Source organism: Osmerus mordax, chromosome 2 (assembly GCF_038355195.1).
Source record: "Osmerus mordax isolate fOsmMor3 chromosome 2, fOsmMor3.pri, whole genome shotgun sequence".
Classification (NCBI taxonomy): domain Eukaryota; kingdom Metazoa; phylum Chordata; class Actinopteri; order Osmeriformes; family Osmeridae; genus Osmerus; species Osmerus mordax.
In genome coordinates, this window is record NC_090051.1 from 3,277,455 (window position 1) to 3,303,745 (window position 26,291).

Consider the following 26,291-nt stretch of genomic DNA (forward strand, 5'->3'; position numbering starts at 1 on the left):
TGCGTCCAGTCAGGCACCCGTGCGCTGGCTGACTCCCCTCTCTTAAAATAGGACACGCATCTGCTGCAGATGAAAGATGACACTGGTGGCTGGCTGGATTGCTGACCCACGTTTCTATTATTAGCAAAAGTTTGATATTAATATTAGCTGCTGTGCTCGTCTACTGATGAAAGCCTCGTGTCTATCACCATACTGCAAATGCTGAAACGTGCATGTATTGAGGCAGTGGTAAATAATAACGCCAGCATGTGCCATTGTTATCAAACAATACTAGTCAACTGGTGAATACTTCACAAACCTGTAACTTGACAGTACTTTACACGAGGATTGCTTTGCATGGAGACTTTCTGAATTGAAGAGGTTGAACCTCTTATCTATAGCGCACGGGTTAAATCACTACAAGTAGCTGTTTACTAGCAAAAGCACACTTGTATCTCTTTTCTCCCAACAGACTGTAATACTCAAAACGAATAAATCTGTGCAAGTGCGTGCTATGAAGAACGTCTGCTGTAGCCTATAGCAGCTTCACTATACTGTGCTGATCACCTTTAGTATATTGTCTAATGACGCAACATTTTTGGTAAGCAACACAGAATGACTTGTCAACAAAAGAAGTTGAAACATTGGATGCAAAAATTGTGGTTGTACATTAGCAATACCACCACGCACAAGGATTACGCATGCATGGTCAGGTACGCACACAGATCAGGTTAAATCCTGTCAGCTTTCAAAATGAATGGAGAGCGGTGCAGTCAATTTGATGTCTGCATATGCTATTTTTCAGATCAATAATTATTCATGTCAGTTTGCAGATAAATACGACTTAAGTACTGAAGGTAATAAATACAGAATTCAAACTGGAGGCAGAGAGAAGAATGTTTTCTTTAAATTAAAACATAGACGATGTTAACGTAGGCCTAATTCGGAAAAAAGTGTTTGAATTAAACTAATCAGAATGTAGTAAGACCTGCTTGAATTGTTTTCCCTGCCTTGGACGTGAACAGGTGTGGGCTCTGTAGACTTCAACCATCCAGCAGGAGATTACACCGATTAGTTAATTGTCCACAAATAAGTATCCCTCAAGGCCGACACAAATTAAACCATGGAAGGGAAAGAGCAGAAGCATTGCCTAATCCAGCACCCTGCGTCGTTTAACATGCAGAAAACGAGGCTCTAATAATCTAGATTTTAAACGAGTCAAACCCTTTGTAAAAGGAATTTAAATGAATGGGTTTGAATTAATCATTTATCTTTTGTTGTTTAACGATTGATGGATGTACCGTCACTTAGCCCGACCACAATAGATGCAGAGCGTTTTGTTCTACCAAATAAATCATTCCCATTGTTTAAGGTACATTGATCAATCTAATGGCTTGTAATAGGCTCCTAATTGCCAAAGAAAAGTGCTCGCGGATGGACTCCTGGGTAGATTCAACTCAAAATTCCCACTTAAATGACATGGTTAGACAGTGTGAGTGTGGGACGTTGCCATGGGCAGCATATAGGCTATGTCTCCTATCAAATTCAGAAATCGTGATTTCAACTAAACCGACAAAACTGTCGTTAGGCTGCATGTTTGCAACATCCATAAATCCCAAATAGGACTGAGATAGGCCTACTATTTGACACCTGTCATTTTACAAAATTATTTCTGTAATGTTTAATTGACACAAACAATGCATACCATACCATATGACATCAGAGATTATTGCATTTTAGAATCAAATTTCATCTGGTAATAATGAAATACCAAATTATTCGAGGTGTACTATTAATTCATATTGCGTATCCAAAGATATCAGAGCACATAAAAGGATTATAAAAATCATAGCCCTTAATGTTCAAAAGCTCACTGCGTTGAACAATCAAAGACTATAATGCAAAATATTGTATTTTTCGAGTCAAATATTCCTAGACAGCGAGAATTTCCTATCTACATCTAACACATGGGTTATCTTAACTGGCACTCACATTGTTCCTGTTTCTTTGGCATTACAATCAAATTTGTTTATGCAGAATCGACGTTTAATAGCGCTAATAGCCCTCTACTCAAATTGCCATGATTGCAAAAATGAAGCAATTTTCTTGGATCGGTTCCTTGGATTTGATGAAATTGTTTTATATTCACCTCTCTAAAGGTGGGAATTTAAAGCAGTCTTGGAACAAATTGCGCTTGGCTGACTGGCAGCATTCATGCTTTATAATGGAGCATTATTTGGTCGTTTTGAATACTGTAATGCGCAGCTTTCCTCCAGCCATTCTTTGGGAAATTGCTTTAACTTTTAAAGGGATGATGATTCACACCAAAGCAGGCAATTGTGACATTATGTAATTACGTCTAAATGTTTTAACAAGCTAGAACACCTTTGCATATTGCATTGTGATCTTTAAAGATGTATTCTGAGCAAGAAAAAAACTATAGCAATTCAGAGAAAGGTTGAAGTTGATATAGGCCTATATTCATGTTATGGATGAAGCTTTATTTGTAATTTAATTAGTATAAATCTTTCCAAATGGCTCCCCTTGCCCCATACAATGAAATTGGTTAGCAAATATGATAGAGGCAATTAATGAACGAATTCCGTAGGCCTTTCTTAAATTAACAACCCAATCTCCAGTAGCCCATAATATGTTTATATTTGTTGAACACTGCATGCTGATAACCTCGAGCAATATTTTTCATTCGAGAAAAAGTTGTAGTCATTTAAGACAAATCAAATGGTGATTAAGCTAATTGTCACTTTTTAATCAACCTAACATGCCACCTCACCCCCTCTACATGAAGGCTGGCGCGTGTGTATGTGCGCACAAGAGCGAGCGTACACACACACTCTCCCTTTCTCTCTCTCTCTCTCTCTCTCTCTCTCTCTCTCTCTCTCACACACACACACACACACACACACACACACACACTCACTCACTCTCCCACACAAACATGCAAAAACACACAACATGGGTCTTCCCCTGTCAACTAACAAACACACAAACCTATATATGAACGAGCGAATCCACTACAGCCCTTACCGTCGTCGCTATCGGGTCTTCACTTTCCTTAATATTGAGAAATTATATACCAGATTATTGTAACTGGTACATCATGACAGGCCTATGGAACAGCAAGTTTTGATTAACTTGCCAACTGTGTTTCAACTCCAACGTTGAAACACATGCCCTTGTCTACCCTGAAAGTGCACAAGTGAAACTTTTTAGAAATATAATCACAACAATTAGTATAGATCTTCGATCTAAATGCCCAACGCCTTTACGCACGTGTCGACCCTTTATCATTGGTATCATAAATTAATATACACATCTTTCGAACGAGTGCGTAATTTAAGACCGTTTTTCGAATTAATCTTAATAACATTTGTAATGTTTTAAAAATGCATCTACAGAGAATAAATTCGTCATGATGTCTTAAAAGAAAATGATATCAAGTGCTTACCTGTTGGAGAGGACAGGCTTATACCAATATGAGCTCGGTTCTACAATGAAAGGAGACATTGAGCCTTGATGGGAGAATAGGCTACATTAAATGTATTAAAAAAAACACCAAAACGTTTCTTGCTTGACAGTCAGAGCTGCACAAAACATAATGATTGACATGAAGCTTTTAGCGTTTCTGTCCATGGTCGAGTCTCTCATTGGTGGACTTTACCCCCTTGCAAAGATTCCAGCCCTTAGATTGGCTGCATGCTTTTGCCAGCTGTACTTCAAAGAACGTGCTCTCTACAACTACGTAGTGTGTGAGCTCCGAGCCAAGAGAGAAACCGTGTGACTTCAGAAAATCACTGAGCTTGGATCACATTGGAACCTTACATTATTGTGTACTACTGTGGCCAGTTTCAACATAGCACAGGGCCTGGATATGGCTACGTCTATACTCGGAGTAAGTAGACGTTTTTAATTCCGTGCGTAAAAGTTAAATAGTTTACTTCAGAAACCGTATTTTTGACAGTGAATACTTTGTATTTTAGGGTCATAACACCAGATTATTTTGATTCAGTATTGGACTATATATGTTAAGAGTGTTTACATGATATACATACACATAAAAAGTTGTAAAAAGCTGCGTAACTGCCTCTGTTCAATCGGAAAGCAACTAGCACAACTTTCCAAAACAGTGTCACCACAGCCTAAACTATTTTTTGGGGTATCTTCAGTTATTATGACACCCAATTTAGTTCAATCGTTATTTTTGTTGACAGTTTACTGATTTTTCTAAACATTCTCTTAAATTCACAAGTTCGAATTTTGATCGAGGGAGGCGTATGATACCTTAGGGTAAATACACCGTAATTCAAAAATGCAAAAAAAAGAAAAGAAAATGGAACTACCACTTTGATGGGAAAATACTGTTGTTTACACATCTAACTGAATAACTTGTCTCTTTTTCAGGAAGAACCACGATTCGGAACTACCCCTCTAGCAATGCTGGCTGCAACCTGTAACAAAATTGGTAATACAAGCCCTCTTACCACGTTACCTGACACAAGTGCATTTTCCAAAGGTGGATTTCATCCCTGGAAAAGATCATCCTCTAGTTGCAATCTAGGATCCAGTCTGCCTGGATTCACTGTGGCAACGAGCCGCGGATCGACCGGACTAACATCAACTGGTGGCACCGGGAACAGCGCGTTTTGCTTAGCTTCCACCTCCCCGACCTCCTCGGCATTTTCAACAGACTACAGCAGTCTGTTCTCCAACTCGGCGAGCGTTTCTTCTCAAGAGTCCGGCCAATCAGCTTTCATCTCCAAAGTTCACACATCGGCAGAAAGCCTGTACCCGCGGGTTGGCATGGCACATCCATATGAGTCGTGGTACAAGTCTGGGTTCCATTCAACTATCTCGGGTGATGTGGCGAACGGGGCGTCCTCGTGGTGGGACGTCCACACCAACCCTGGCTCGTGGCTGGAGGTCCAGAATCCTGCGAGCACGCTGCAGACTTCCCTGCACTCCGGGACCCCACAAGCCATACATTCCCAACTCAGTGGTTACAACACCGATTTCTCGACCTTGACACACTCGGCATTCAGCTCCACCGGTATAAGCCCCACGGCGTCTCACCTACTTTCCACTAGCCAGCACCTGTTAACACAAGAAGGTTTCAAGACAGTCATTCCAACGTACACGGACGCGTCGGCCGCCAACGCCATGATTTCAGGTGGCAGTTCAGGAATAAGCGGCTCCTCAAGGTCATCAAGGAGGTATTCCGGCAGAGCAACGTGCGACTGTCCGAACTGTCAGGAGGCTGAACGCCTGGGACCGGCAGGGGCCAGTCTACGGAGGAAGGGACTTCACAGTTGTCACATACCCGGCTGTGGTAAGGTGTATGGAAAAACCAGTCACCTCAAGGCTCATTTGAGATGGCATACTGGCGAGCGGCCTTTTGTCTGTAATTGGCTATTCTGTGGCAAAAGATTTACTAGATCTGATGAACTTCAGAGACACCTTCGCACACACACCGGTGAGAAAAGGTTTGCTTGTCCAGTATGCAACAAGCGCTTTATGAGGAGCGACCATTTGAGCAAGCACATTAAAACGCACACTGCCGGCGGAGGAAGCAAAAAGGGAAGCGACAGTGACACCGACACCAGTAACCTGGAGACGCCACGGTCTGAATCCCCTGAACTCATTTTAGACGGTGTAAATCCCAGAATCACGGCCAAGGACCCCTCTCCTCACGACGAGCCCTAAATGGTTGTTTTTGGCATTTTAATGACCTCACTTCACGCCAACATACCTATCAAACCTGCACGTAAACACGGGTCTGAAAGACAATAAAGAGACAAATATGCCAACGCTTTTTTTTGGGCATATGAGGGAATTATTTTAAGTGAAGTAAACGAGTATTGGCTATTTGTAAACAAAACCTGATTCTGACAGGCATTTGAACGGTATGTTGAATTCGTAATTACTCAACAAAATGCAGAAACATATGAAATGGCACAATTTTCAGTAAATCTGTCCACTTGAAAATTAAATGGATGACTTTTTGCACGGATCAGTGCGTGGGGGTGCGCTACCCAAATGAACTTGGTTGAACCATGTGAGTTGCTATCGTGTACAATATTGAGGACAAACAATGTGTTAATTTTATGTAAATGTTAATTATGATTGTTTTATTCGTGTTTGGGAACCTGAAAATCAGGGAGTTTACTTTCAACGCACTTTGTGGATATGTATGTACACAGCTTTTTAAAATTCAGTTAACCATTTTATTTCTTTGCAAAAAAATATATAAATGTTTACCTGTATAGAGTCACACGTATAAGCCTTTCATTTTGTCATAATTAAAATAATCTACAAATCTGAGGCTGTTGTCGTGTGATGGCAATGTTTCAGTTTTTATGTCACATTAATTTTCATTAGGCAACAAAGGCTACAAATTAAAATAAATTATAAGCAAAGGAAATACATTTTAGTGGATAAATCATAGACATAGGCTACTGCACAGCGCCGAATGTTGATAAGACTGTTCCTTAAATCAATCTTGTATTGCTGATATAGGCAATCACACCTTGACGGGCCTTTTCTCTTGGGAGAAAATCAATAGTTAATGCCCCGGAAAAGACATTTCATGCCCAAATGAAATCTTGTTAAATGGTATTAATTATGACTTGGAGCAGATCGTAGCCCCATGTGCCTTGTATTTGCGATTAGGGATTCGTGTCTTATCAAATATCTAATTAATCTCTGAGACATCATTTGTTCAGTTTTACTTTATCTGGAGGTTTCCGAGGGGGTTTTGATGACAAAGGCCCCTTTGAATATTTATTTTAATTGTCCAAATTAACTGCTTTAATTTGCATGTCAAATAAGAAGATGGCAGTCCAGGAAAAGGGATAAAGCATCTTTATCTTAGCTCAAACCGCAGCACTAAATGTTATGGGAACTGTTTCCAAACTTTTGAAAAGAAGAAGGGGCAAAAAGCCATATGCAAATGTTGAATCTGAAATGCTCTTGTCGCAGAGCAGTCAAATGGTGCCTGCATGTTATTTGAATATCAGTGGCCCTGTGTTGAAAGGGTTCAAGGATGCTCTCTGACGTCTTTGTGCTTACCCAGTGCAGCGTCCGATCTCAAAGAAAAACCCGGGGAATAATTACAGCGTGAGCCCGGGCCTGGGAATACGATGGGGAGAGGCGCCTCATCCAGACAACCCGCCTCTAAAAAGGAAGTTAAATTGACCAGAAGGAAATAGGAGAACATTATTTTCATTTCCTTTTGTGTAGCAGGTTTTAAGGGAAATTTTAAGGACATAGGTTATCTAGAATTTGTATCTTACAATACATTATTTGGCCATTCAGAATGTATAATAATCGTGTAGACGGAACATATAAATTGAATTCAGCAAAAGGTCACCAAATAAGAAATTAGAAGTTTATAATCCTTAAAGGCTATATTTTTTATGAGAAATAAACCAAGAACATTTTCAACAACAATCTAGGCTATCGTTTACAGATAACTTTCTCAGCCTATATTTTTTTGGGGGGGAGAATTGTTCCTCTCTCCTTAAAACGTGGGCTTATTAGGCATTGTTATTTTCATGTTTGTTTTTTTATCACATAGGCCTAAACATTTCATTTCATTGTCAAGAGACGGAACCGATTAGTTACGTGGAGTAATTCGTGAACATAGTCCACAATTGCACGGCTACAAAAGGGGGTTAAAATCAACAAGATGTAGTGCGTCTAAATGCTCAGAGGGGTGTGACGCCTGGGGCAGCGGACAGTCAGTGCTGTCAGTTATCGCTTTGTTGAGTTTCCCTGGAATGCCCTCTTGCTGAGAATTAGGCAGAAGTCATCTTTGTTTTCAAGCCACAACAAAGGAGATGAAAGACCAGAAAACCAGAACGACTTTACGGGACTAAGGACACATTTCCGCGCCCGCCAGTCTTTTAGAATCCCAGGGGCCATGCATTGTCTATCATTTAGCCTAACGACGTCAGGTCGCTTAAATATTTTTCATGACACAATAATAACTATACAAATAATAATATTTGTTATAAATAGCCCATATACAATTTTTATGTAACCAAACATTTATCAGACCCTACAACATATAGCACATAGTGATTAAGCAATATAACATTTCAGAAAACAATGATAATTTCTCGCTAGTTTATCAGAGTCGACATGACTAAAATAAGAGTGAAAACCTGTATTTTATTATACCTCCCGAAATAATGCTCATTTCATTGTCCCCCAAAGGAAATATAGGCGAAATCTTAAATAATTTCACCTTAATAATAACAAATAATTCCAGGGCAAATAAACGCAACAGGGAATCAAACGTTAATTCGAACGGCATTGTCTTTATTCAACAATCTTTACATGCCATGAACCCAAGACTTTAATATGTTTAAAACCAATTTGTGTATAGCATGCTATAGGGTCCATGGCCTATATTGTCACGGTTGACATAACTTGTTGCCATACCTTTTAGTAGCCTGATAAACTGTACCACTAAATGGTAGCAGTTTATCACAAGTATTGTGGAAACATGGCAATTCAACCCCAAAACATTTGATTGAAATAAAATGTTGTAATAGAAGTATAATATTATACTGTACAATTTTTCCCCAAACAAGTTTGATTTTAAAGTAATATGCCTATCCGATGCACTTAAAGCAGAGCCTTTCGTACAATAATCTGAAAACATTTAATTGAAGTTTTATCAGGTCTATTGCTGCCCTCTGTTGGATACAATACTGTATGACATTTGTCCAAATCTGGACTCGCAATGGGTTGTATAAATGAAGTCAATCCTAATCCTAACCAAACTAGCTGTACCTTGAGACAGCAGCCTATACACACACACACACACATCACATCCATCACAGTTTGAGTCCAAATACAAATGTGTCTTTCAGGAAAATAAAAACACAAACTCAGTTCTTTCTCTCTGCCCTTTCTCTGCTCCCACTTCCTGATCGTCGCTCTCTCCCTTTTTCTCTACTTGCGCTCCTCTGGTTCCTCCCTCTTTCTCTACTTCCGCTCCTCTGGTTCCTCCCTCGACCCTTGGCTCCGTCTCTGCTCCTACTTCTCCGCTTGCCGCACGTTTCCCGGCCTCCACCTCTGCTACGGCTCAAACTCCTTTTTGCTTCCCCTACCCTCCCCCTTTCTCTACTTCTTCTCTCGTTTACTGCTCTGTCCTTAACTCCATCTCTGCTCCTGCTCCTCCTGTTCCCTCCTGTTCCTCTCCCCCTTTCCCTGCTCCTCCTGTTCTCATCCGTTCCGCCTTTCGCTCGATCTTTGCTCCCACTTCTGCTCCTCTCCTTCCTGGCTCTTCCCTTGCCCTCGCCGGAGTCCTGGTTACTGCCTCGCTCCCCTCTACCTCTCTCCGCCCTCCCATTACTCTGCCCCCGCTGCCTCTCGTTACTCTGCCCCCGCTGCCTCTCGTTACTCTGCCTCCGCTGCCTCTCCCGCTCCCTGCTGCCTTGTCTGCGTCTGTCTGGGCTGGGCTGGACGGTCTCCCTGGGAGCCGCGGCCGTCTCGTTGAGCTTCTGTCCGGGCTGAGGGCTCCGTGATGGGCTCCTGGGAGCCGAGCCCCCGGCCTGGCTCTTCAGCTGGACGGGCGTCTGACCGGAGTCCCTTCTCCCGCTCTTCCTCTCCCGGCTCGGAGACGCGTCGTCATGGCTGCTGCTGTCGGAGTCGTCGCTGGAGGAGTCGCTGGAGGAGTCGCTGCTGTCCCGTCTCTTCTTCTGCTTTCCTTTGCTTTTCTTCTTCTTCTTCTGCTTCTTGCTCTTTTTCTCCTTCTTCTCCTTCTTCTCCAAACGGTCAAGTTTCCTGTAGCAACAAAGACAGAATTAGACTTGCTACCTGGGGTTGTGCATCACGGTGTAACTCAAACCCAAGACACTGTGCAGCACTGCAGGAACATTTATTATTCGTGTGTTATCCATGAATGAATTGCACGGTCCTCAACGGTATCATCTGGAAATCGGCACGTCAGATAAATGTGACATGTGCCAATGATACTTTATCCCTACCTGAGAAGCTTTTGTTTCTGCTTGGTGGTCAATGACTTGAGGAACTCCACCTCAGGATCCTCGTCCTCCTCACTGGCCACATACTCCTGTGGGATAAGACATCACATTGCCATGAGAGGCCTCCTGGATAGCTGAACGGGAAGCATGTGTAAGAGGGATGTGCTTCCTAGGGGGATTGTAAACGTTATAACACTGCATCTGGTCTTTCTACAGTTTGATAACTTTTGGGATGCTAGTTTCATCAAATCTTCCCACTTGACTAAACTTTCTCAGACTGGAATGGTTCTGTGGTTTACTCTGATAATTGGCCACTTTTCAGCAATCACATTTAGACCAGGGATCTGCCATGGATATTGTTGCTCCTTGGGAGGAGGGGGGGGCTGGGGCAATATGTTTGTGTGTGTGTGTGTGTGTGTGTGTGTGTGTGCGTGCGAGAGAAAAGGGGAGTGCGGCATGCGATTACCTGCGACGGATCACAAACAGTAGAATTTCTCCCAAGGACACATTTTTTCAGGGCAAACCCACTGTTTCGCATCTCCGCCATTAACTCCGAGGGGTGCATTGACGGACCTGTTAGCACAAATCACAGCCTTAAAGTCCCATTGATGTCTGCTCCTACCCGCAACTGCCTCCACAGTGGGGAATTCAGGGGCGGCTTTGTTAACAGAAAAGGGACACCAAATCAACTTACTCGTGTTCCGGCTGAGAAAATCATACTATTCCATTCACCCCCAGAGTAGCAGTTAGGGGGGATCAGAATACACAATAATTGCATTTTTCTCCTGGCACAGGAAGGGCGCCATTAAAGCCCTCCACCATCAACACCATGCGCTGGACTCACCCAGAGTAAACACATTACTTTACTACTCAACTTCCTGATTGCTCGGAGTCGGTATCAGCTGAGGTTTTGGGGGCCCCGACAGAGCACCAGAGGAGAGAGAAAGCGATAGGGAGGGGAGGGGGGGGGGGGGGGGCAGCAGTCGCTGCGGCAACACAAGGGCTATCCAACCACCCCACAAATACCGCAAGGCCAACGGCGATGTTGAACATCGCCTGATTTTCTTCCGTTCAGCTGAATAGATGTTCTAAAATGACTTGTAATTATGATTTTTTTAAGCCCGTTAAAATGTATTAAATTAAAATGTATTCAGTCAACACACTCCTTTTGGACCTCCAACACCAGGCTAAGAACAAATCACCCAACAACACCGAAACCCGTGTTTGTGGTTTACTCTACAGCATCCATATAATGTGTAAGCATAGCCCATTTGAGATCCGTTATAGACACATTTGTGGAGTCACATACCTGCCGCTTCTTCTGTGGCCACTGAGCTAGCATTGATGCCGGACAGGCCGAAGAGAGGGCACTCTCTGTCTGTGTTCACATGGCCCCACTTGTGACACTTGATGCACCTCACATTGCGAACCTGAAAATGAATTAAATAACCAGATGCCATCAGTCTAGCAAAACCAACACGAGCCAGCGACTGCCCTTAGATTTGACTGAAGACAAATGTACTTTGTAAACATCTAATTTAAATGTTTTACAAATAAATGTCAAGAAAACTCACCTGAATCCCAAACGGCTGATCTCTGATGTTCATGTCATCCTTTGCATACCTAAATTAGAGAGGCAACAAAAGTACGAATGAAAGCAAGTGCTACAGCTGAAGTAGAAATCTGTTAAATAAAGAAAATAAATGAATAAATTTACTTTTCACGAGGAGCCCCTTTCTGCCACTCAAACTTATACTCCGACTCCCCGTCCTGAAAAAAAAAAAAAAAAACACAATAAAGAACTGATCTTAAACAAAGCTCTGGGAGAAGTAGACCAGTCCGTACAGCCTTTCAACATATACAGTATATTTAAAGATAATTTATGTTGCATGCTGGCAGGGGCACTGCCTTTCAAATACAGTTCAATTTCTTGTAGCCTATAGAGATGATCATGTTTGTACTGTACCTCCTTGGTCTCCTCTTTTCAGTTGATGATTTGATGTGGGAGGAAAAACAATAATGGTCAGGTTTGCCTCGGTCGTACATAACGCTCTAACATGTAGTATAAAGAGTTTCCAGATAGGAGGCCATGCAGCACCAGAAATCACTGCAGTTACCTTTCGACGCTCCTGGCGGAGCCTCGTACATGAAATTGAGACCATTTTTCACACGGTCGTCACCCATCAATAATCTAGGAAAGATATATCACGTGCATTAAATACACACAATATTGTCGGTCAAATATCTCTGACACAAATAAGAAATGTTGGGAAGCAACTGGAGCTAGTTTGATAACAGTGACTTGATGGGTTCAGAATCGTACCTGTTGTTGTACGTGTCTTGTTCCTTGAGGTAAGCCTGCATGAGGTCTTCCTGCTTTTTCTTGTCGAAGGTTAATTTTTGTTCCGCTATCCATACCTGGAAAATTAATGGGGTTTGATCAAAATACACGAAATTAACTACAGTGCATCTCTGAAGATGGTCACCCAGACAATGCAGCAACGGTACCTAAACGTCATCGCTTAAGTATGAAGCGATATCTGTTATTCATATAGAATACATAATGTTAGATACTGTATGAACAAATGTTTGAAAAACTATTTTCAAAAGGACAATTCAATTAATCTGACAACATCGACATACAGTATGCTAGGCTAGCTAGTCTAGTAGTTTGCTAACGTTAGCTTAGCTAGTCTAGTAGGAAAACTCAAAACACTCACTTTTTTTATATTTGACTTTGATGCAGGATGGAAATCCTTCTTGCACATAAAATTGGCAAATGATTTCCCCATGGTTGACGGATTACAGGATTCGCAATTCTCAAACTAATTCGTTGAATGTTGTAGCTTCTGAGATGATGCTGCACACAGCTAGCTTTATAAACATAAACAACGTGAGCTTCAAGCTAAGCATACTTCCGGTTTACGCTTTAGCGAGTGACACGTTCGTCACATTGGGTACACACGTTTTGTTACCCACTGTTAGACGTTTATTTATCGGAACTGCGGAGTTTGTACTGACTTTCCATTCCCGGAGAGTACATATAATGAACCGCTCAAACCCATACTTCAAAACATAAGATAACGAATACTGATGATGGAACTAAGTTATTATTACAATTCTGTCAATCAAGAGGACTGTGAGATCCTTCCTGGCCCCGTTCAGTGAGACGTCGGGGATCATAACAACATACACATCAAAACATGGTCTTGAAACTGAGGCATGAAATGAAAGTGAGATTGTAATTGTGTTGTTTCAAGCGGCTGTTAGACGACTCGCCTCAGAACCATCCACTGATAGGTTTTAGCTGTCCCAGTACAACTGACCACAATCGCAGCAGGTAACGTGACCCTTTTCATCCGAAGCCACCAGTTATTATTAGCTCTCAGGAGATCCATGCAAAGCTAAGTGGTCGTCTCGCTGCGACAGTGCAAGACGGTTTTGGCCATCAAAGTTCTCATTTAGACAGTAGTTTTTTGGGCCAGTCATTGCTAACTACGTATTTACACAGGATGTACCCATTCTCCTGTGACACTTTTGTGGCGCTGCCCCCTTCCACTGAGGAGCAACGAATCATCTTTGGGAAAAACTCCGATAGACCCTGTGATGAAGTCCAGGAGGTGGTATACTTTCCTGCTAAAGACTACAATAAAGAGGATAAAGTTGAGGTTAGTCCCTGATTTGCAGCATCAATCTCAAAAGTGTATATTCCAGTTCTCTTTTAGTGTCAACTATTTTATTGTCATGTGTTTTGCCTGAGGAGAAATATGACGGCAAATATGCACTAGTGTCTGAGTCTGTCACAAGATAGTCAAAATATGACAGTTGAACCGTTCTCTCCTCTCGTTTCTACCCTAGTGTACCTACATTGAGATTGAACAGGCCTCCCACACCTATGCGGTGGCGTTGAGCAGACCAGCCTGGCTGTGGGGGGCCGAGATGGGTGCAAATGAGCATCAGGTGTGTATTGGGAATGAGGCAGTGTGGGGCAGAGACAACGCGGATGATGGAGAGGCCCTCCTCGGCATGGACATGGTACGGTGAGTCACAACTCTGGTTCTCGTCTGTTACTTCGATACACAGCTCATGTTGACGAGGAAGCCAGTGAACAAGAAGGCATCAAATAGAAAAAAGGCTGACAGTTTGTGATGCGATGCTTGAACTGTTTTTGTTTCATGTGTGACTTTGTGCCCGTCTGGTTGAATTTGATGGTAATTCATGTTTTAATGTACAGCACATTGGCCAACGGTAGTTCTTTTTAATAGTGCTCTATAAATAATACATTGATTTTATAAGCCGGGCGGGTATTTATTTTCCCAGACTTGGACTGGAGAGAGCTGATTCTGCTGAGAAGGCCATGGATGTTATCACGGAACTACTGGAGAAATATGGACAAGGAGGAAACTGCATGGAGGACGAGTGCGGCTTCACATACCACAACAGCTTCCTCATCTCTGACAGGACCGAGGCTTGGATTCTGGAGACGTCTGGGAAGTACTGGGCGGCAGAGAGAGTGGAAGGTGATCAGATGTTTGAACTAATATAAGAATAGAGATTCTTGTGGTGAGTTGTGTGTTGTGGCGAGTTGACGGACTGTCCATGTTCTGCTTTTAGATGGGTATCGTAACATCTCCAACCAGTACTCCATAACCACAAAGATAGACAAGGAACACCCGGAGATGAGGGAGTACGCCAGGAGCCGAGGCTGGTGGGACGGGAAGGGACAGTTCAGTTTCGCCGAGGTGTACTCTTTCTTGACGACAGCCAGAATAGAGGCTTCTGGGAGCCGGTTCTGTGAAGGACGCAACTTATTGGAAAAGAGCAACGGTTAATACAGCATGCAAGGGTTCTTTCAGACGTGTATCCCAACGACCCCAATAATTTCTGCATTGCAAATAGATTCCGCGATTGGCGTTGAATGGCGTTCGTATTGTGTTTCCGCAGGTCACATCACCGCCAAGACGATGATGGACATCCTCAGGGATAAGGAGAGTGGCATCAACATGGAGGGGATGTATATGACCACAGGAAGCATGGTGTCCGTGGTGCCCAGGGACCCTGCTCTTCCTGGGGTGCACTACTTCACCAGCACCCCTGATCCTGAGCGGTATGAAGATCCGAGGACAGTTGTTGCCATCGCTATGCTTTGCCTTGTCATCGTTACATCGTTGAACTATTTAACGTCGAGTAAAGCCTTTTTTTCCCCTCATGCCGCAGGTCTGTTTTCAAACCGTTCATCTTTGTGAACGACATAAAACAGCTGAAGCACACGTGTTCTCCCTGTTACGGGCCCGACGACCCTGCGAAGAAGAAACCTCGTTTCCAGAGCAAGCCAGATCGCAAACACCCTCTGTTTCTCAAGCACGAGGTGGTGACGGCCATCATTGAAACCACAAAGGTCCAGAACCTTCAACTGACGTTGTTTGTGCCCTTCATCAGGAAACAAATACAATACTTAATAAGTGTGCGTCAAAAGAGAGGTTACATGCACACAAACAGTACCTAGTAATTTATGGCTGTTTTCTCCCCCCTCCTTTTTAGGAAAAAGGAAAGATGATCATGCAGAATATGAGGCAGCTAGAGCAGAAGAAGATGGCTGAAATGGAGACATTTCTGTCAAGTGGAGTGGAAGACTCTTCACTGGTGGTGAATCTGTTCTCAAGCTCTGTTGAGGAAGAGATGATTGCATACAGCAAACCCTGAACACAGTTTGCATGTCTAACAGCTGATTCTCACTGGAAGAACCTCTTGAATTACACAGTAAAAGAAAAAAACTAAACAGAATTTGAGTGTAGTATTAGTTCATCACAGCATGTTAGGAATGTATCATGTTCTGAATAATAATGAAACCATAACAGACAGCTGTTACCAAGTTTGTATATGATTGTATATAATATGCTTTACTCAGAACAGAGACAAAACAAGAAAAGCGAACGATATTAAAGTCTCCCAATCAGTCAATCTGTTTTATTGTTTTATCCCAGAGGTTGGGAATTATGGAAATATTTCTCATTCTACATGTTAATAATACATTCTGGTTCAGTCAAGAAACATGAAAAATTTGCCAAACCAATAAGCAAGCTTCCATGAAGCCAAATCAGGAATGGACATAAAATAAAATAACTTACAATTCTATAGAATGACATGTCTGAGATCCACTGTTTCCAGTCACCATCCCATAATGTACAATGTAACAAATACATAACCTATAATCTAAGGTTACGCAAAAAAAGTGGCACATTTGTTTTCAATCTCCTTGCAATTAAGTTTTACTTCAGTAGTTCTTTGTATTAATTCTTGTGCTGCCTTCGGGTCACATGACCTAAAGGTTCATAACGAACCATCGTTGTGTTTACCCAATTTTACCCAATACAAAAACAAATAAAAATAATTTTATTTTAACCTTCGCAATGTGGGGGGTCTGAGACAGCCCAACGGTTAAAAGAAAATGCTTCACTTTGTTTTTGTATGCGGTAAAGATGACGCAATACGACGGTGGATCACAATGACTGATGGGTCAGAATGACCTGAAGATAACACAAGTGTTAAATCCATAGTAATTAGTGAGAATAATCTGACCATAAACTCCATTCTATATTATACAATTGTATAATAATGTATATTAAAATTTATAATCTAGATGTTAATCTAGATGTCATAACATTTGTAGTCATGCCAATAATATTGGTTATGACATCCCATCCAAGCATTTCCTGAGATCTTACTGTTTCCACTGAACTTGATATAACTCAATAACAGTAGCTTTAGTATCAATTGATAAATTTAGTATCAATACTAAATTACATTCCACGGCCCCAGTATACATATTTAACAACTTTATCATTACAAAAACAATTCAAGCATTAGACAGAAACATAACTAGCCTGCGTTCATGTTGTGAGTGCTAATTCAGTGACTGCATATTTAGATATTACAACAACACACAACACTAGAGGTTAGTAACGCGAGGTAGGCAGATGATCCCTTCATCATCCAGAGCCCCTCCCACTCTGGTCCTGATTGGCTGCCCTAGGCCGTGAAGCGGTAATACAGGCCGTCGTCCTGGAAGTCGTGCTCCTGCGTGATGTGCTGGAGCAGCCCTCCCTGCTGCAGCCGCGCCCCGTACAGCGCCGCCTCCCCGCGGTCCCTCACCAAGCCCACCTGCAGCAGCCACTCAACTAGCTCACTGCCCAGGAAAGTGTCCGCCACCGTCCTCTCCCCACACCTACGGGTCAAAGGAGAGGGGTCCCCCACGGGCCGGTTAACCCTTGTGCTGCCTTCGGGTCATTGGGAACCATCGTCTTGTCGCGGCAACTTTAACTAATACAAGTTGTCCCAATGACCCGAAGGCTCACAATGACCCGAGGGGTTAAGGGTCATTGTGAGGGTTAAGGGTTAAGATCCCTCCACAGCCGCCAAGACTAACGGGAACCAAAGGAGCAGGAAGGAGAAGAAGAACTAGAAAGCGAAAGTGAGAGCAGTAAAGAAGAACGGAGCACGATGCGGGACGCAAAGCAACAACTAGCAAAGCAAATGCTTTAAAGAATAACTGTGGTAAGAAGGATCAAATATATCCACGTGTGTATTTACATACCTGTAGTTGTACTCGACTATGTCAGTGTCTGGGGCAGTGCATGAGTATAGAATTCAGACGTGGGAATCACATCATCAAAATCCTAGATCAACCAATAAGAGGGCGCAGCCAAAGCAGCGCGTGTTCGTGTAAAACACGAGAGCAACATGGAAGGTTCGGGTGATGTGGATTGAACCCTCACCTCTTCTTCTGGACTATGTCCTGGACACACTGCTTGTGGTGGTACTTGGTGAACTGAGAGCAGGTCATGGAGATGTCCTCGGACACATTGGGCTGCGTGGGCCCTTCCTGTCCTCCCCGATGCCACAGCCTGGAGAATCTGAACACCGCACACACCTTTCAGAGACACAGTAACACAGAGATGTGCCTGCGACACAGACTCTCAGAACGGCGTCTCTTACCTCCTTTTAAACGGTAGTATTATCAAATGTTTGTCGAGGCCAAAGATCCCAAAGGAAATGAAACCCTACGGGGAAAAAAACACAACAAGCCAAGTGGAACTTCCAGTGCAAAACCAAATCCAGCAGCTTCTCCACCCACCCCGTTGCATTGTGGGAGACGCACCTGCCCGTAGTTGACCACGGCACAGAGAAACTGCAGCTCCAGATAGAGCCTTCCTGGAATGCGGTTGAAGAGCCACCACAGGCAGCTGGAGAGGTTCTGGAGAGAGGAGAAGGAGAGAGGAGAAGGAGAGAAGGAGAGAGGAGGAGAGAGGAGGAGAGGAGAAGGAGAGAGGAGAACAAAGGTTCTGTCTGATTAAAACCTACGGTAGCTTAAGCGTTCATTTCACGAGGCACGGGCGTTTGTTGGTGTCGTTTATGGAGCGGGCCCTAGCGCGGGGGGGGGGGGGGGGGGGGGGGGGGGACTCACGGCGAGCATGAAGACCATGAGGAGCAGGACCAGGAGGGCGTGGCGGCCCACCTGCTTATCTGCCACCTGTCTAAGCTGCTCCTCCTGGGCCAGAAGACAGTCTGTAGACTCACAGCGACTCCCACACTGACCTGCGGAGGGCGGCAGAGGACAGGAAGTGACACAGATTTCACGGTGAGAATCTGGACGTTTGAGTCCAGGCCGACAAAATCAGAGACGTGCCTCTGAGGGCTACAAGAGAGTGTGGTCATGGGTAATATAAAGTCATAGGTAACTAGGGTCATCTCAGTCCATCAGATTTAAACTGAAATTGTAAAAATTGATTTCATGAACACTTGCGGTGAGGCAGAGTAAATGATTCATGCCATGGAATGTCGTGTTAGGAGTAATTGAGGATGTTACGAGATGGTAGACATGATTACACAGAGGTCGAATGAAATCAATACCCGGATAACAACTTTCATTCCACATTTGTTTCATTTCTAACATTGTACAAAACGTATTTCTCAGCTCAACGCGTATGAGCTCAAAACCAGAATACAAATCTCAGTACGTTCAAACAAAGGATTGGGAGTGTCTCCATTGCACCACACTACTGCACCTGTCAGTGTGACTGTTGTGTCATTCACGGTAGCGCTGATAATCATATCTGGCATGGGCTGGGGTGAGACACAGTCACACACGTGGCAATCTGACAACACAAAGAACAGTTCCGTTTTCTGGATGATAACAAGGAATAAAAAAACAGGAAGGTATAAACAGAATAGAAATTGAAGGCTCCAATATTTCATCATATGAATGGGAAACCCATAGAGTCATGTCTGACATCTGAAACCCACCTGGGTTGGTGAGTCTCGGTAGAACTTCTGGCTCAAACACAATCTCCGGGGTGTCCTCGGGGCTCAGATCCTCGGCGTTGATGGCCACAGGTACCCTCTCCAGCACCTGGTAGTCTGCATCCCAGCTCCCCCGACTCAAACCCACCAGAGAGCCTCCAGCTAGCACGATGCTGCACACCAGAACCACCGTCGAGCAGATCATCTGACAGCAGAACGACAGCAGGGGGTCAGAGGGGTGGGACACCGCAGTCTGAATGACAGTTTTAGGTGTCCGCATATTCAATGTACCCAGAATTGTGGCAAGGTGGCACAAAAACTTGACACGAACTTGACACGAGAGATGCAGTACCGGGGCAAACTATAATAGTACAACGGTACTTAGGAACGGTTCGCTTGACCCGATGTTAGTTTCCTCAAGGATCACAATGACTCTTGCTTAGAGACTTGTTGCTCTTGTGGTTAATGGTAACTGACTTAAGTTTTTTGTACTCGCTGTGATATATTGTTTTTATTATTGTTGCTTGCTTTTTTCCACAGGTACACTTGCACTTATAGCGGTTCATGTTGTTTAATTGTAACTTGTTTAACTACAAGCTCTTATGGTTCTTCCCTTTGGCACTTATTTTGGTTGGTCACAATGTGTGCTTCATGTTTTGGCTACTCGCAATGTTTTGTGGCTATCTTGTTGTTATGATCAGTGACCTATGCACTTTGTAAAGCTCTCTCTTGGAAGTCGCTTTGGATAAAAGCGTCTGCTAAATGAATACATGTAAATGTAAATAATAGCATGCAAGCCATACAAAGCACGCTGAACATTTTCAAGCTTTAGGCTGAACAAAAGTATCTATCCTCTCTCGGCCCTCTCTCTCCAAGGCCTCTCACGTATCTATCCTCTCTCGGCCCTCTCTCCCCACGGCCTCTCACGTATCTATCCTCTCTCGGCCCTCTCTCTCCGAGGCCCCTCACCTGAGATCTGCCGTAGAAGAAGGCTGAGTCGATGGTGTCGGACATCCTCTCCCCGGCCATGAGCAGCACAGCGGTCGCCACAGCTGGCACCCTGTCAGGGTCAACACAGGAGGGGATGTCGGGAACATTCAACAAAAGGCTCCCCTAGCGTCGTTTCAACAAACAAACAGCGCAGATGACGAACCAAGGCCGCCGTGTCACGGGGACAATGTTTGCGTAGTGTTTTCATACTTATTCAAAGCGCATGACTCACCCCCAGCCTGCGATAAGCAGGACTCCTGGTCTCACTCTCAGATCCCTGCCCCTCTTCATGAGCACGAGGGAAAGTGCAATCACCCCTAAGACACAGAGCATTCTCTTCAAGTCTATCTACTGCGCGGAGAAAACCTGGTATAGGTTAATAGTATGCAGATGTTGAAGACACAAACACAGCATTAAAGTGTTGTAGTAGTAGAGCACCTGAGGACATACCTGACCATACATAGGTGCTGTACAGGGAGCCATACAGAAGAACGAATGTCAACACCTGCCCGATGAAGCTGTCCTTCCTCACCACAAAGTTCCAGAGGATCATACCAATGCTAGCTAAAAACTATGTCAACGGAGGAAAGATGTTCATTGAATAAATTGAATTTGATCTCTTGCATGACTTTCTCAGTATTTGGCATCGGTCATGACTGATCAATGTTTGGGGTGCAATAGAACCTTACTTGTGCGAGGAAAAGTTGGACTGTAAACATGTGAGGTAGTCTCTTGAATTTCTTACTCAATAACATAACAGCTGTGGTCCAAACCTGAGAGAGGAGAACAGAAACTCAGCATTACATGTGCGGCAAGGTCTCCTCCACATGTGACTTACAGGAAATAGAGGCTGTGCCTAAATTAACTCTTGAGACCAGGAACAGAAATCAGAGACAAAACACAGTTGGCATAAGAATGGTTCCTCATTCTCTGAGTCGTCTTATCTACAGCTAATCCACTCAAGCAATTGAAACCGTTCACATTTCATAGTTGAGCCGATAAGGAACTGACAATGACACTGCTTCATAGGAGACAGAGTATATGTCCAAGACAAACATCTACATTTACATTTAGTCATTTAGCAGACGCTCTTATCCAGAGCGACTTACAGTAAGTACAGGGACATTCCCCCCGAGGCAAGTAGGGTGAAGTGCCTTGCCCAAGGACACAACGTCAGTTGGCATGACCGGGAATCGAACTGGCAACCTTCGGACTACTAGCCCGATTCCCTCACCGCTCAGCCACCTGACTCCCTCTATTGACAATAAACTTCTCTTTGTTTAGTTTTCATTGATTTGGTTGGACAAAAACTGACACAGCTGTATAGACATGAACACAGAACCGTTTCACAAGACAAAGTATAATAAGAAACCACTAGTGCCTTAGTCACAGGTAATAATTTAATCAGATTTAAGGCTGTAAAGACAGGACATCCTGCATAAACCCAGCTCTGAAAGAGATTACAGTTAATGACAGAAGCTCGGATTCACTCACCAGGGCCACTAAGCTGACAATGCTGATGTTGAAACTGACACTCTGCAGTGAGTCCATCAGTGGCTTGGGATCCATGGAGGGGATTGCCAGCAGCCAGGCGGACACGTACATGATCGGAGCTGAGAGGAACGTGCTCAGCACCATCCCGGAGGTAACCTATCAGGTGGGAAAACAACACAAGATCGTGCTCAGCACCATCCCGGAGGTAACCCATCAGGTGGGAAAACAACACAAGATCGTGTTGTTGCTGATGTGATGATATGGGTGGCTCTGTGTTGATGCTGTGGGCCTGTAGGCCTGTTGCCAGGGGCCTGTGGGCCTGTAGGCCTGTTGCCAGGGGCCTGTTGCCGGGAGACAGGGGCCTGTGGGCCTGTTGCCAGGAGACAGGGGCCTGTGGGCCTGTTGCCAGGAGACAGGGGCCTGTTGCCAGGGGCCTGTGGGCCTGTTGCCAGGAGACAGGGGCCTGTTGCCAGGAGACAGGGGCCTCACCACATCCAGCTCCATGCCGTAGTGAGCGGCGTAGATGGCCACGCTGGGGGCGGTGGGGAACACCCCGTACAGGAAGGCGTAGTTGGACAGGCTGGAGCGGTTGAGAGAGCTGGTGGTTCCTGTGTCCAACAGCTCCACCAGCTCCCTGCAGATCAACGGCATCAGCAACCTACAGCAGAGAAGGGACTTATACCTCAGTGAGCATTTACATGTTCTACCGTGAGAAAACAATGGCATCATTCGATTGATACTGTACCTCTCTAATTCAAGTGTGCCGCAACTTTTATTGACACATTTACAAAGATCAATGTCTAAAAATAATAAAAAATCTGTAAGGGGATATAGACTGCTGCATTCCTGGCCATATTTCCAGTACAGAACTAGCTCTTCCATAACCTCCTTGGTGTCTTTGTAACAGGATTGAGTCACCCTTCACCCACTGCGGGAACAAAAACATGTTTTTGCCGCTGTTTCCTCAGGCTGAGACCTGCATAGTAATACCTTTGCTGGGAACTTGTGAAAGCCTACAATTAACAGCAGCTTTGTAACACAGACAACATGTTATCACTGTACGCTCACAACACAAGCTGTGAGACGACCGGCGCAGGCTGAAGACGAACGTACAACAGCAAAACGGCCCATTAATGTCGAACGAGGGGATGGTTCTGGAATCTAGATGAATAACTTCTGGAGTGAGGGAAGGTGTGTTTTTATCAATGCTAAATGGTCAACTAGATTGACTCACAGCTTTGCAGTAATGAGCAGAATCAGAGCCACAACTGTGGACCGGGTCATCTTCCCTAGCTGGCCCACCATGGAGAGGCCCAGGTAGAAGAGGGCCGCGCCCCCGAAAGAGTTGGCCAGGCCGTCCACAAACTCCTCCATGAAGGCAGGGATCCTCTGGCACAGGGCAAAGTGGGCGACGATGCCGACCACCACCATGAACACGATGGGGTTCTTCAGAACCTGCATTAGGACCACTCCTACGACCTGGAGCTTGGTCTGCTGCTGGGCCCTCTGGTCCCGCCACTTCTGGACCTCACAGAAGGCAAAGCCAATGGGGTTCAGGAGCATGAGGGACACGGGCGCCACCAGGTAGATGTACTGGAGGTACTCTGGGTAGGTGTTCCCGTACAACGCCTCCACTGTTGAAAGAGGAGACGGGTACGTTTTTTTTAGAACAGGACCAGAGCACATTGTTCACTGTGGACACACCTGTTAGACTTGCTGAGTTTAGTTTCAATTAGTTCTTGTTCGAACCTCTCAAGAAGAATAACTGCCTCTTCACATGCCGTTAGAGCTTGTGAACGAGCTACTCGACAGGTAACATGTGACTTATGGTTCAAGATGGAGACACACAACTATACACTTTCATTGCCAAACAGACAGTATGACACTTACCGATAGGGTATCCCAAAGCAAAATCATTGCTTTGGGTAGCAAATATGGAGAAGAGACCCGCTTTGCTAAAACGACTGTCGGGACTGGCAACAAGCAAGGTGAGCAAACACACAATGAAGAACACAGACACTTTGGCGATGAGAATGCTCCAGAGGAAGGGCCAGATCACATTACCAAAGTCCAACAGGACCATGTTCTTGAACAGCAATGCTGGTAAGGCAAACTTGGACACAAAGTTCCCTAATCCTTTGGCTTGTGTGGAGGTGATGACGTTTGTTCTTCCAGCAATGTATCCACACAATATAATCCCAAAACACTCCAGGAGGGCGGGGAAAAGTTTGTCGATCGACATCGAAGTTGGAGGGGTAGGAGTAGGGGGGCTCGGCCCCCCCCCATAGGGCAGGTTTGCCTGGTGACTGGTGTCGGGGGAATCCATTGTGGCCATCTAAACACGCTGCTCACATCACTGTCAAGGCTGTTTGCAGACGGCACATCCAGGAGCTGAAGAGAAGTGACAGGGATCTGTCAATATTGAAGTACAGTTACAAATGTCATTTGGGGAGTCAACGCAGGCTATGCAGTTTGAAGACACAAAAAGTGAAACACGTACGACAGTTGTTTGATAGAAACGTGACGTGTTTTCGCGGTGTGTTCTCAGTCGCTTTGGTATATTTCTCGAATCACCTTTAACATTCGCATAACAGTACGTACATTTCTGAAAACAATTTGTACAAACTGCGACACCCGATGACTGTCCTCAAAATCCAAAGCACAGTGACTTGCTCAAAGTCCTAAGTTCAGGGTATTCCTTAAGCAGTTTCTGATATAAACTTAGGCTATGGTTTTGATTACACATATTGAAAATGCCCAGGGTTGCACTTTCTCTGTATGGCGTATCAATTTAAACAAACGTAGCTACACATTACTTAAGTGTGTAGGCTGTGTGGGAGATTGATTGCAAGAGATTGGACAGAATTCACATTGACGCTTTTACCGTTTGTACTGTAAATTGTTGAAAGACAAGACTGTTGTACAGCACTGCATCGCAGAAGGAGACGAAAATTCAAACTTTGTAGAAATGTAAACATAGGAAATACCCCTTGGGCAATTCTGTACACAGTGCAGGGGGAAATACAACTACGACCACTGGTTCAACCAATTTGCATGTGGTGATTCGTGCAATTAACTAGGTAATGCCTAGATGTTTTAGTTGGGTAAGACTATTCAACAGAGAACCAGTTTAATGCATTTTGATCAACATGAGATAGGGCCTAAGCAATTTATAATGTACGAAAGAGCAGACGACATCATAACTTGCATGAATGCATCGAGGCAATTGTCTTTTTATTTAACCCTTGTGCTGCCTTCGGGTCACAATGATCCGAAGGTTCACAACGACCCATCGTTGTGTTGCGACAACTTTACCCAACACAAAAACAAATAAAAAGCATTTTCTTTTAACCTTCGCGCTGTGGGGGATCTGAGACAGTTAAAAGAAAATGCTTCACTTTATTTTTGTATGAGGTGAAGTTGTCCCAACACGACGGTGGGTCACAATGATCCGAAGATAACATAAGGGGTTATGAGAGATTGCTTTAGTGATGTGCACAAGTGACTAGATGATGTGGAGGTGATCTGAGAAATGTAGCTAAGCGACTGGGAGAAAGTGCATGTAGCGCAAGCTCCACCGTGGCACCAAGCTACTGATAACGTTAACGGTTTCCCATTGGGCTTACTAGTTAGCTAACAATGTATACTAGTTTTAATAAAGGTTAGACAAGGTAAATAAAACAAAATGTTATTTAAATACAAAGAGTAGCCAACCATGTTTACGAGCTAGTAAAGCTTAGCATTACCAGCTGCCGGGGGCTATTTATAACAAACAATCAGAAAGGCACATGGCCTTCTGGCTTGCCAATGTTATCAAGCGCTTGACAAGCTCTTGGCTGAAAAAATATACATTCCTATCTAAGCAAAGGAAAACAAAAAGACGAGGCTGTTCAAGGACTTACCAAAACTTATGTCCATGTCGGGCGCCCTAGCTACCGGTGCGGTGTGTTATCGTTAGTTTTGTTCAAGCATTGACAGCAAGGACTCAACCAATCCGCAGCATGGGGGAGGGAGGGAACAGTTCTGCAACTTGCACTAGAGACTCTCATGGAGATGCGCTGTGTTGTGGTGCGCATTCAAGAACGCACCGTTGCGTAGTGCACGTGCGTTCGACTTAATGCAGTGCCTGCAGCCGCCTGCAGCCCGGCTGACTTGAAGCAGCCAATGGCATTCTCAACTTCAAGGCAGCCGGCTGCAGCCGGCTGTCGGCGCCGCGGGTGCTGCATGAAGTCGAACACACCTATAGTCACAAGAGCATGGGGTCACTGCGCTTTTTATCAGCCTATCTGTGACAACGTAAGAGCGACCGACAGAGATCGTTTGCATTGCATTAAATAAGCCATAGACAGGGCTCTCTAGTCTCACGTATTCGCCGTAAGACTTCAACCGTAAGATTTCAACCATTTCTTGCAACACCTTGTATTCTCACGCTGAGAAGTAAGGGATAACTTGTCCCGCAGCGCTATAGTATACAATTAATGGACAGGGAAGGGAAGTGTCTCGATTTATAGGCTACAG

At 44.2% G+C, this 26,291-nt stretch overlaps 4 protein-coding genes across 7 annotated transcripts; 2 read left to right on the forward strand and 2 right to left on the reverse strand.

Moving 5' to 3' along the window:
- The first annotated feature begins 3,868 nt into the window (after positions 1-3,868).
- On the forward strand, positions 3,869-5,697 carry sp9 (sp9 transcription factor). The gene is made up of 2 exons (XM_067227559.1): positions 3,869-3,889; positions 4,399-5,697. The coding sequence occupies exons 1-2, from the start codon at positions 3,869-3,871 to the stop codon at positions 5,695-5,697; spliced, it is 1,320 nt and encodes a 439-aa protein (XP_067083660.1).
- Positions 5,698-8,295: 2,598 nt separating this feature from the next.
- Positions 8,296-12,869, reverse strand: cir1 (corepressor interacting with RBPJ, CIR1). The gene is made up of 10 exons (XM_067227558.1): positions 12,710-12,869; positions 12,313-12,407; positions 12,107-12,180; positions 11,956-11,969; positions 11,707-11,759; positions 11,564-11,612; positions 11,299-11,419; positions 10,456-10,562; positions 9,993-10,078; positions 8,296-9,789 (listed from the first exon to the last, which is right to left on the reverse strand). Exons 1-10 carry the CDS (start codon positions 12,779-12,781, stop codon positions 8,892-8,894), a joined length of 1,569 nt encoding a protein of 522 aa, XP_067083659.1. The 5' UTR covers positions 12,782-12,869; the 3' UTR covers positions 8,296-8,891.
- Positions 12,870-13,061: 192 nt separating this feature from the next.
- scrn3 (secernin 3) lies at positions 13,062-15,950 on the forward strand. Of its 2 annotated transcripts, XM_067255438.1 has the most exons (8): positions 13,062-13,329; positions 13,501-13,657; positions 13,848-14,029; positions 14,310-14,509; positions 14,604-14,816; positions 14,934-15,096; positions 15,207-15,387; positions 15,531-15,950. In XM_067255438.1, exons 2-8 carry the CDS (start codon positions 13,502-13,504, stop codon positions 15,690-15,692), a joined length of 1,257 nt encoding a protein of 418 aa, XP_067111539.1. In that variant the 5' UTR covers positions 13,062-13,329; position 13,501; the 3' UTR covers positions 15,693-15,950. The 2 variants fall into 2 exon arrangements, with proteins under 2 accessions (XP_067111539.1, XP_067111547.1); XM_067255446.1 differs by lacking the exon at positions 13,062-13,329 and having other exon boundaries at positions 13,373-13,657.
- Positions 15,951-16,177: 227 nt separating this feature from the next.
- On the reverse strand, positions 16,178-25,792 carry gpr155a (G protein-coupled receptor 155a). 3 transcript variants are annotated; one of them, XM_067255409.1, is made up of 16 exons: positions 25,676-25,792; positions 23,664-24,164; positions 23,008-23,407; positions 22,263-22,431; positions 21,774-21,929; positions 20,969-21,052; positions 20,730-20,850; positions 20,512-20,596; positions 20,259-20,349; positions 19,293-19,494; positions 19,055-19,144; positions 18,454-18,584; positions 18,148-18,243; positions 17,985-18,049; positions 17,765-17,902; positions 16,178-17,214 (listed from the first exon to the last, which is right to left on the reverse strand). In XM_067255409.1, the coding sequence occupies exons 2-16, from the start codon at positions 24,106-24,108 to the stop codon at positions 17,019-17,021; spliced, it is 2,469 nt and encodes an 822-aa protein (XP_067111510.1). In that variant the 5' UTR covers positions 24,109-24,164; positions 25,676-25,792; the 3' UTR covers positions 16,178-17,018. The 3 variants fall into 3 exon arrangements, with proteins under 3 accessions (XP_067111510.1, XP_067111518.1, XP_067111526.1); XM_067255417.1 differs by having other exon boundaries at positions 23,664-24,185; positions 25,676-25,706; XM_067255425.1 differs by lacking the exon at positions 16,178-17,214 and adding an exon at positions 17,329-17,611.
- Between the last annotated feature and the right edge of the window lie 499 nt (positions 25,793-26,291).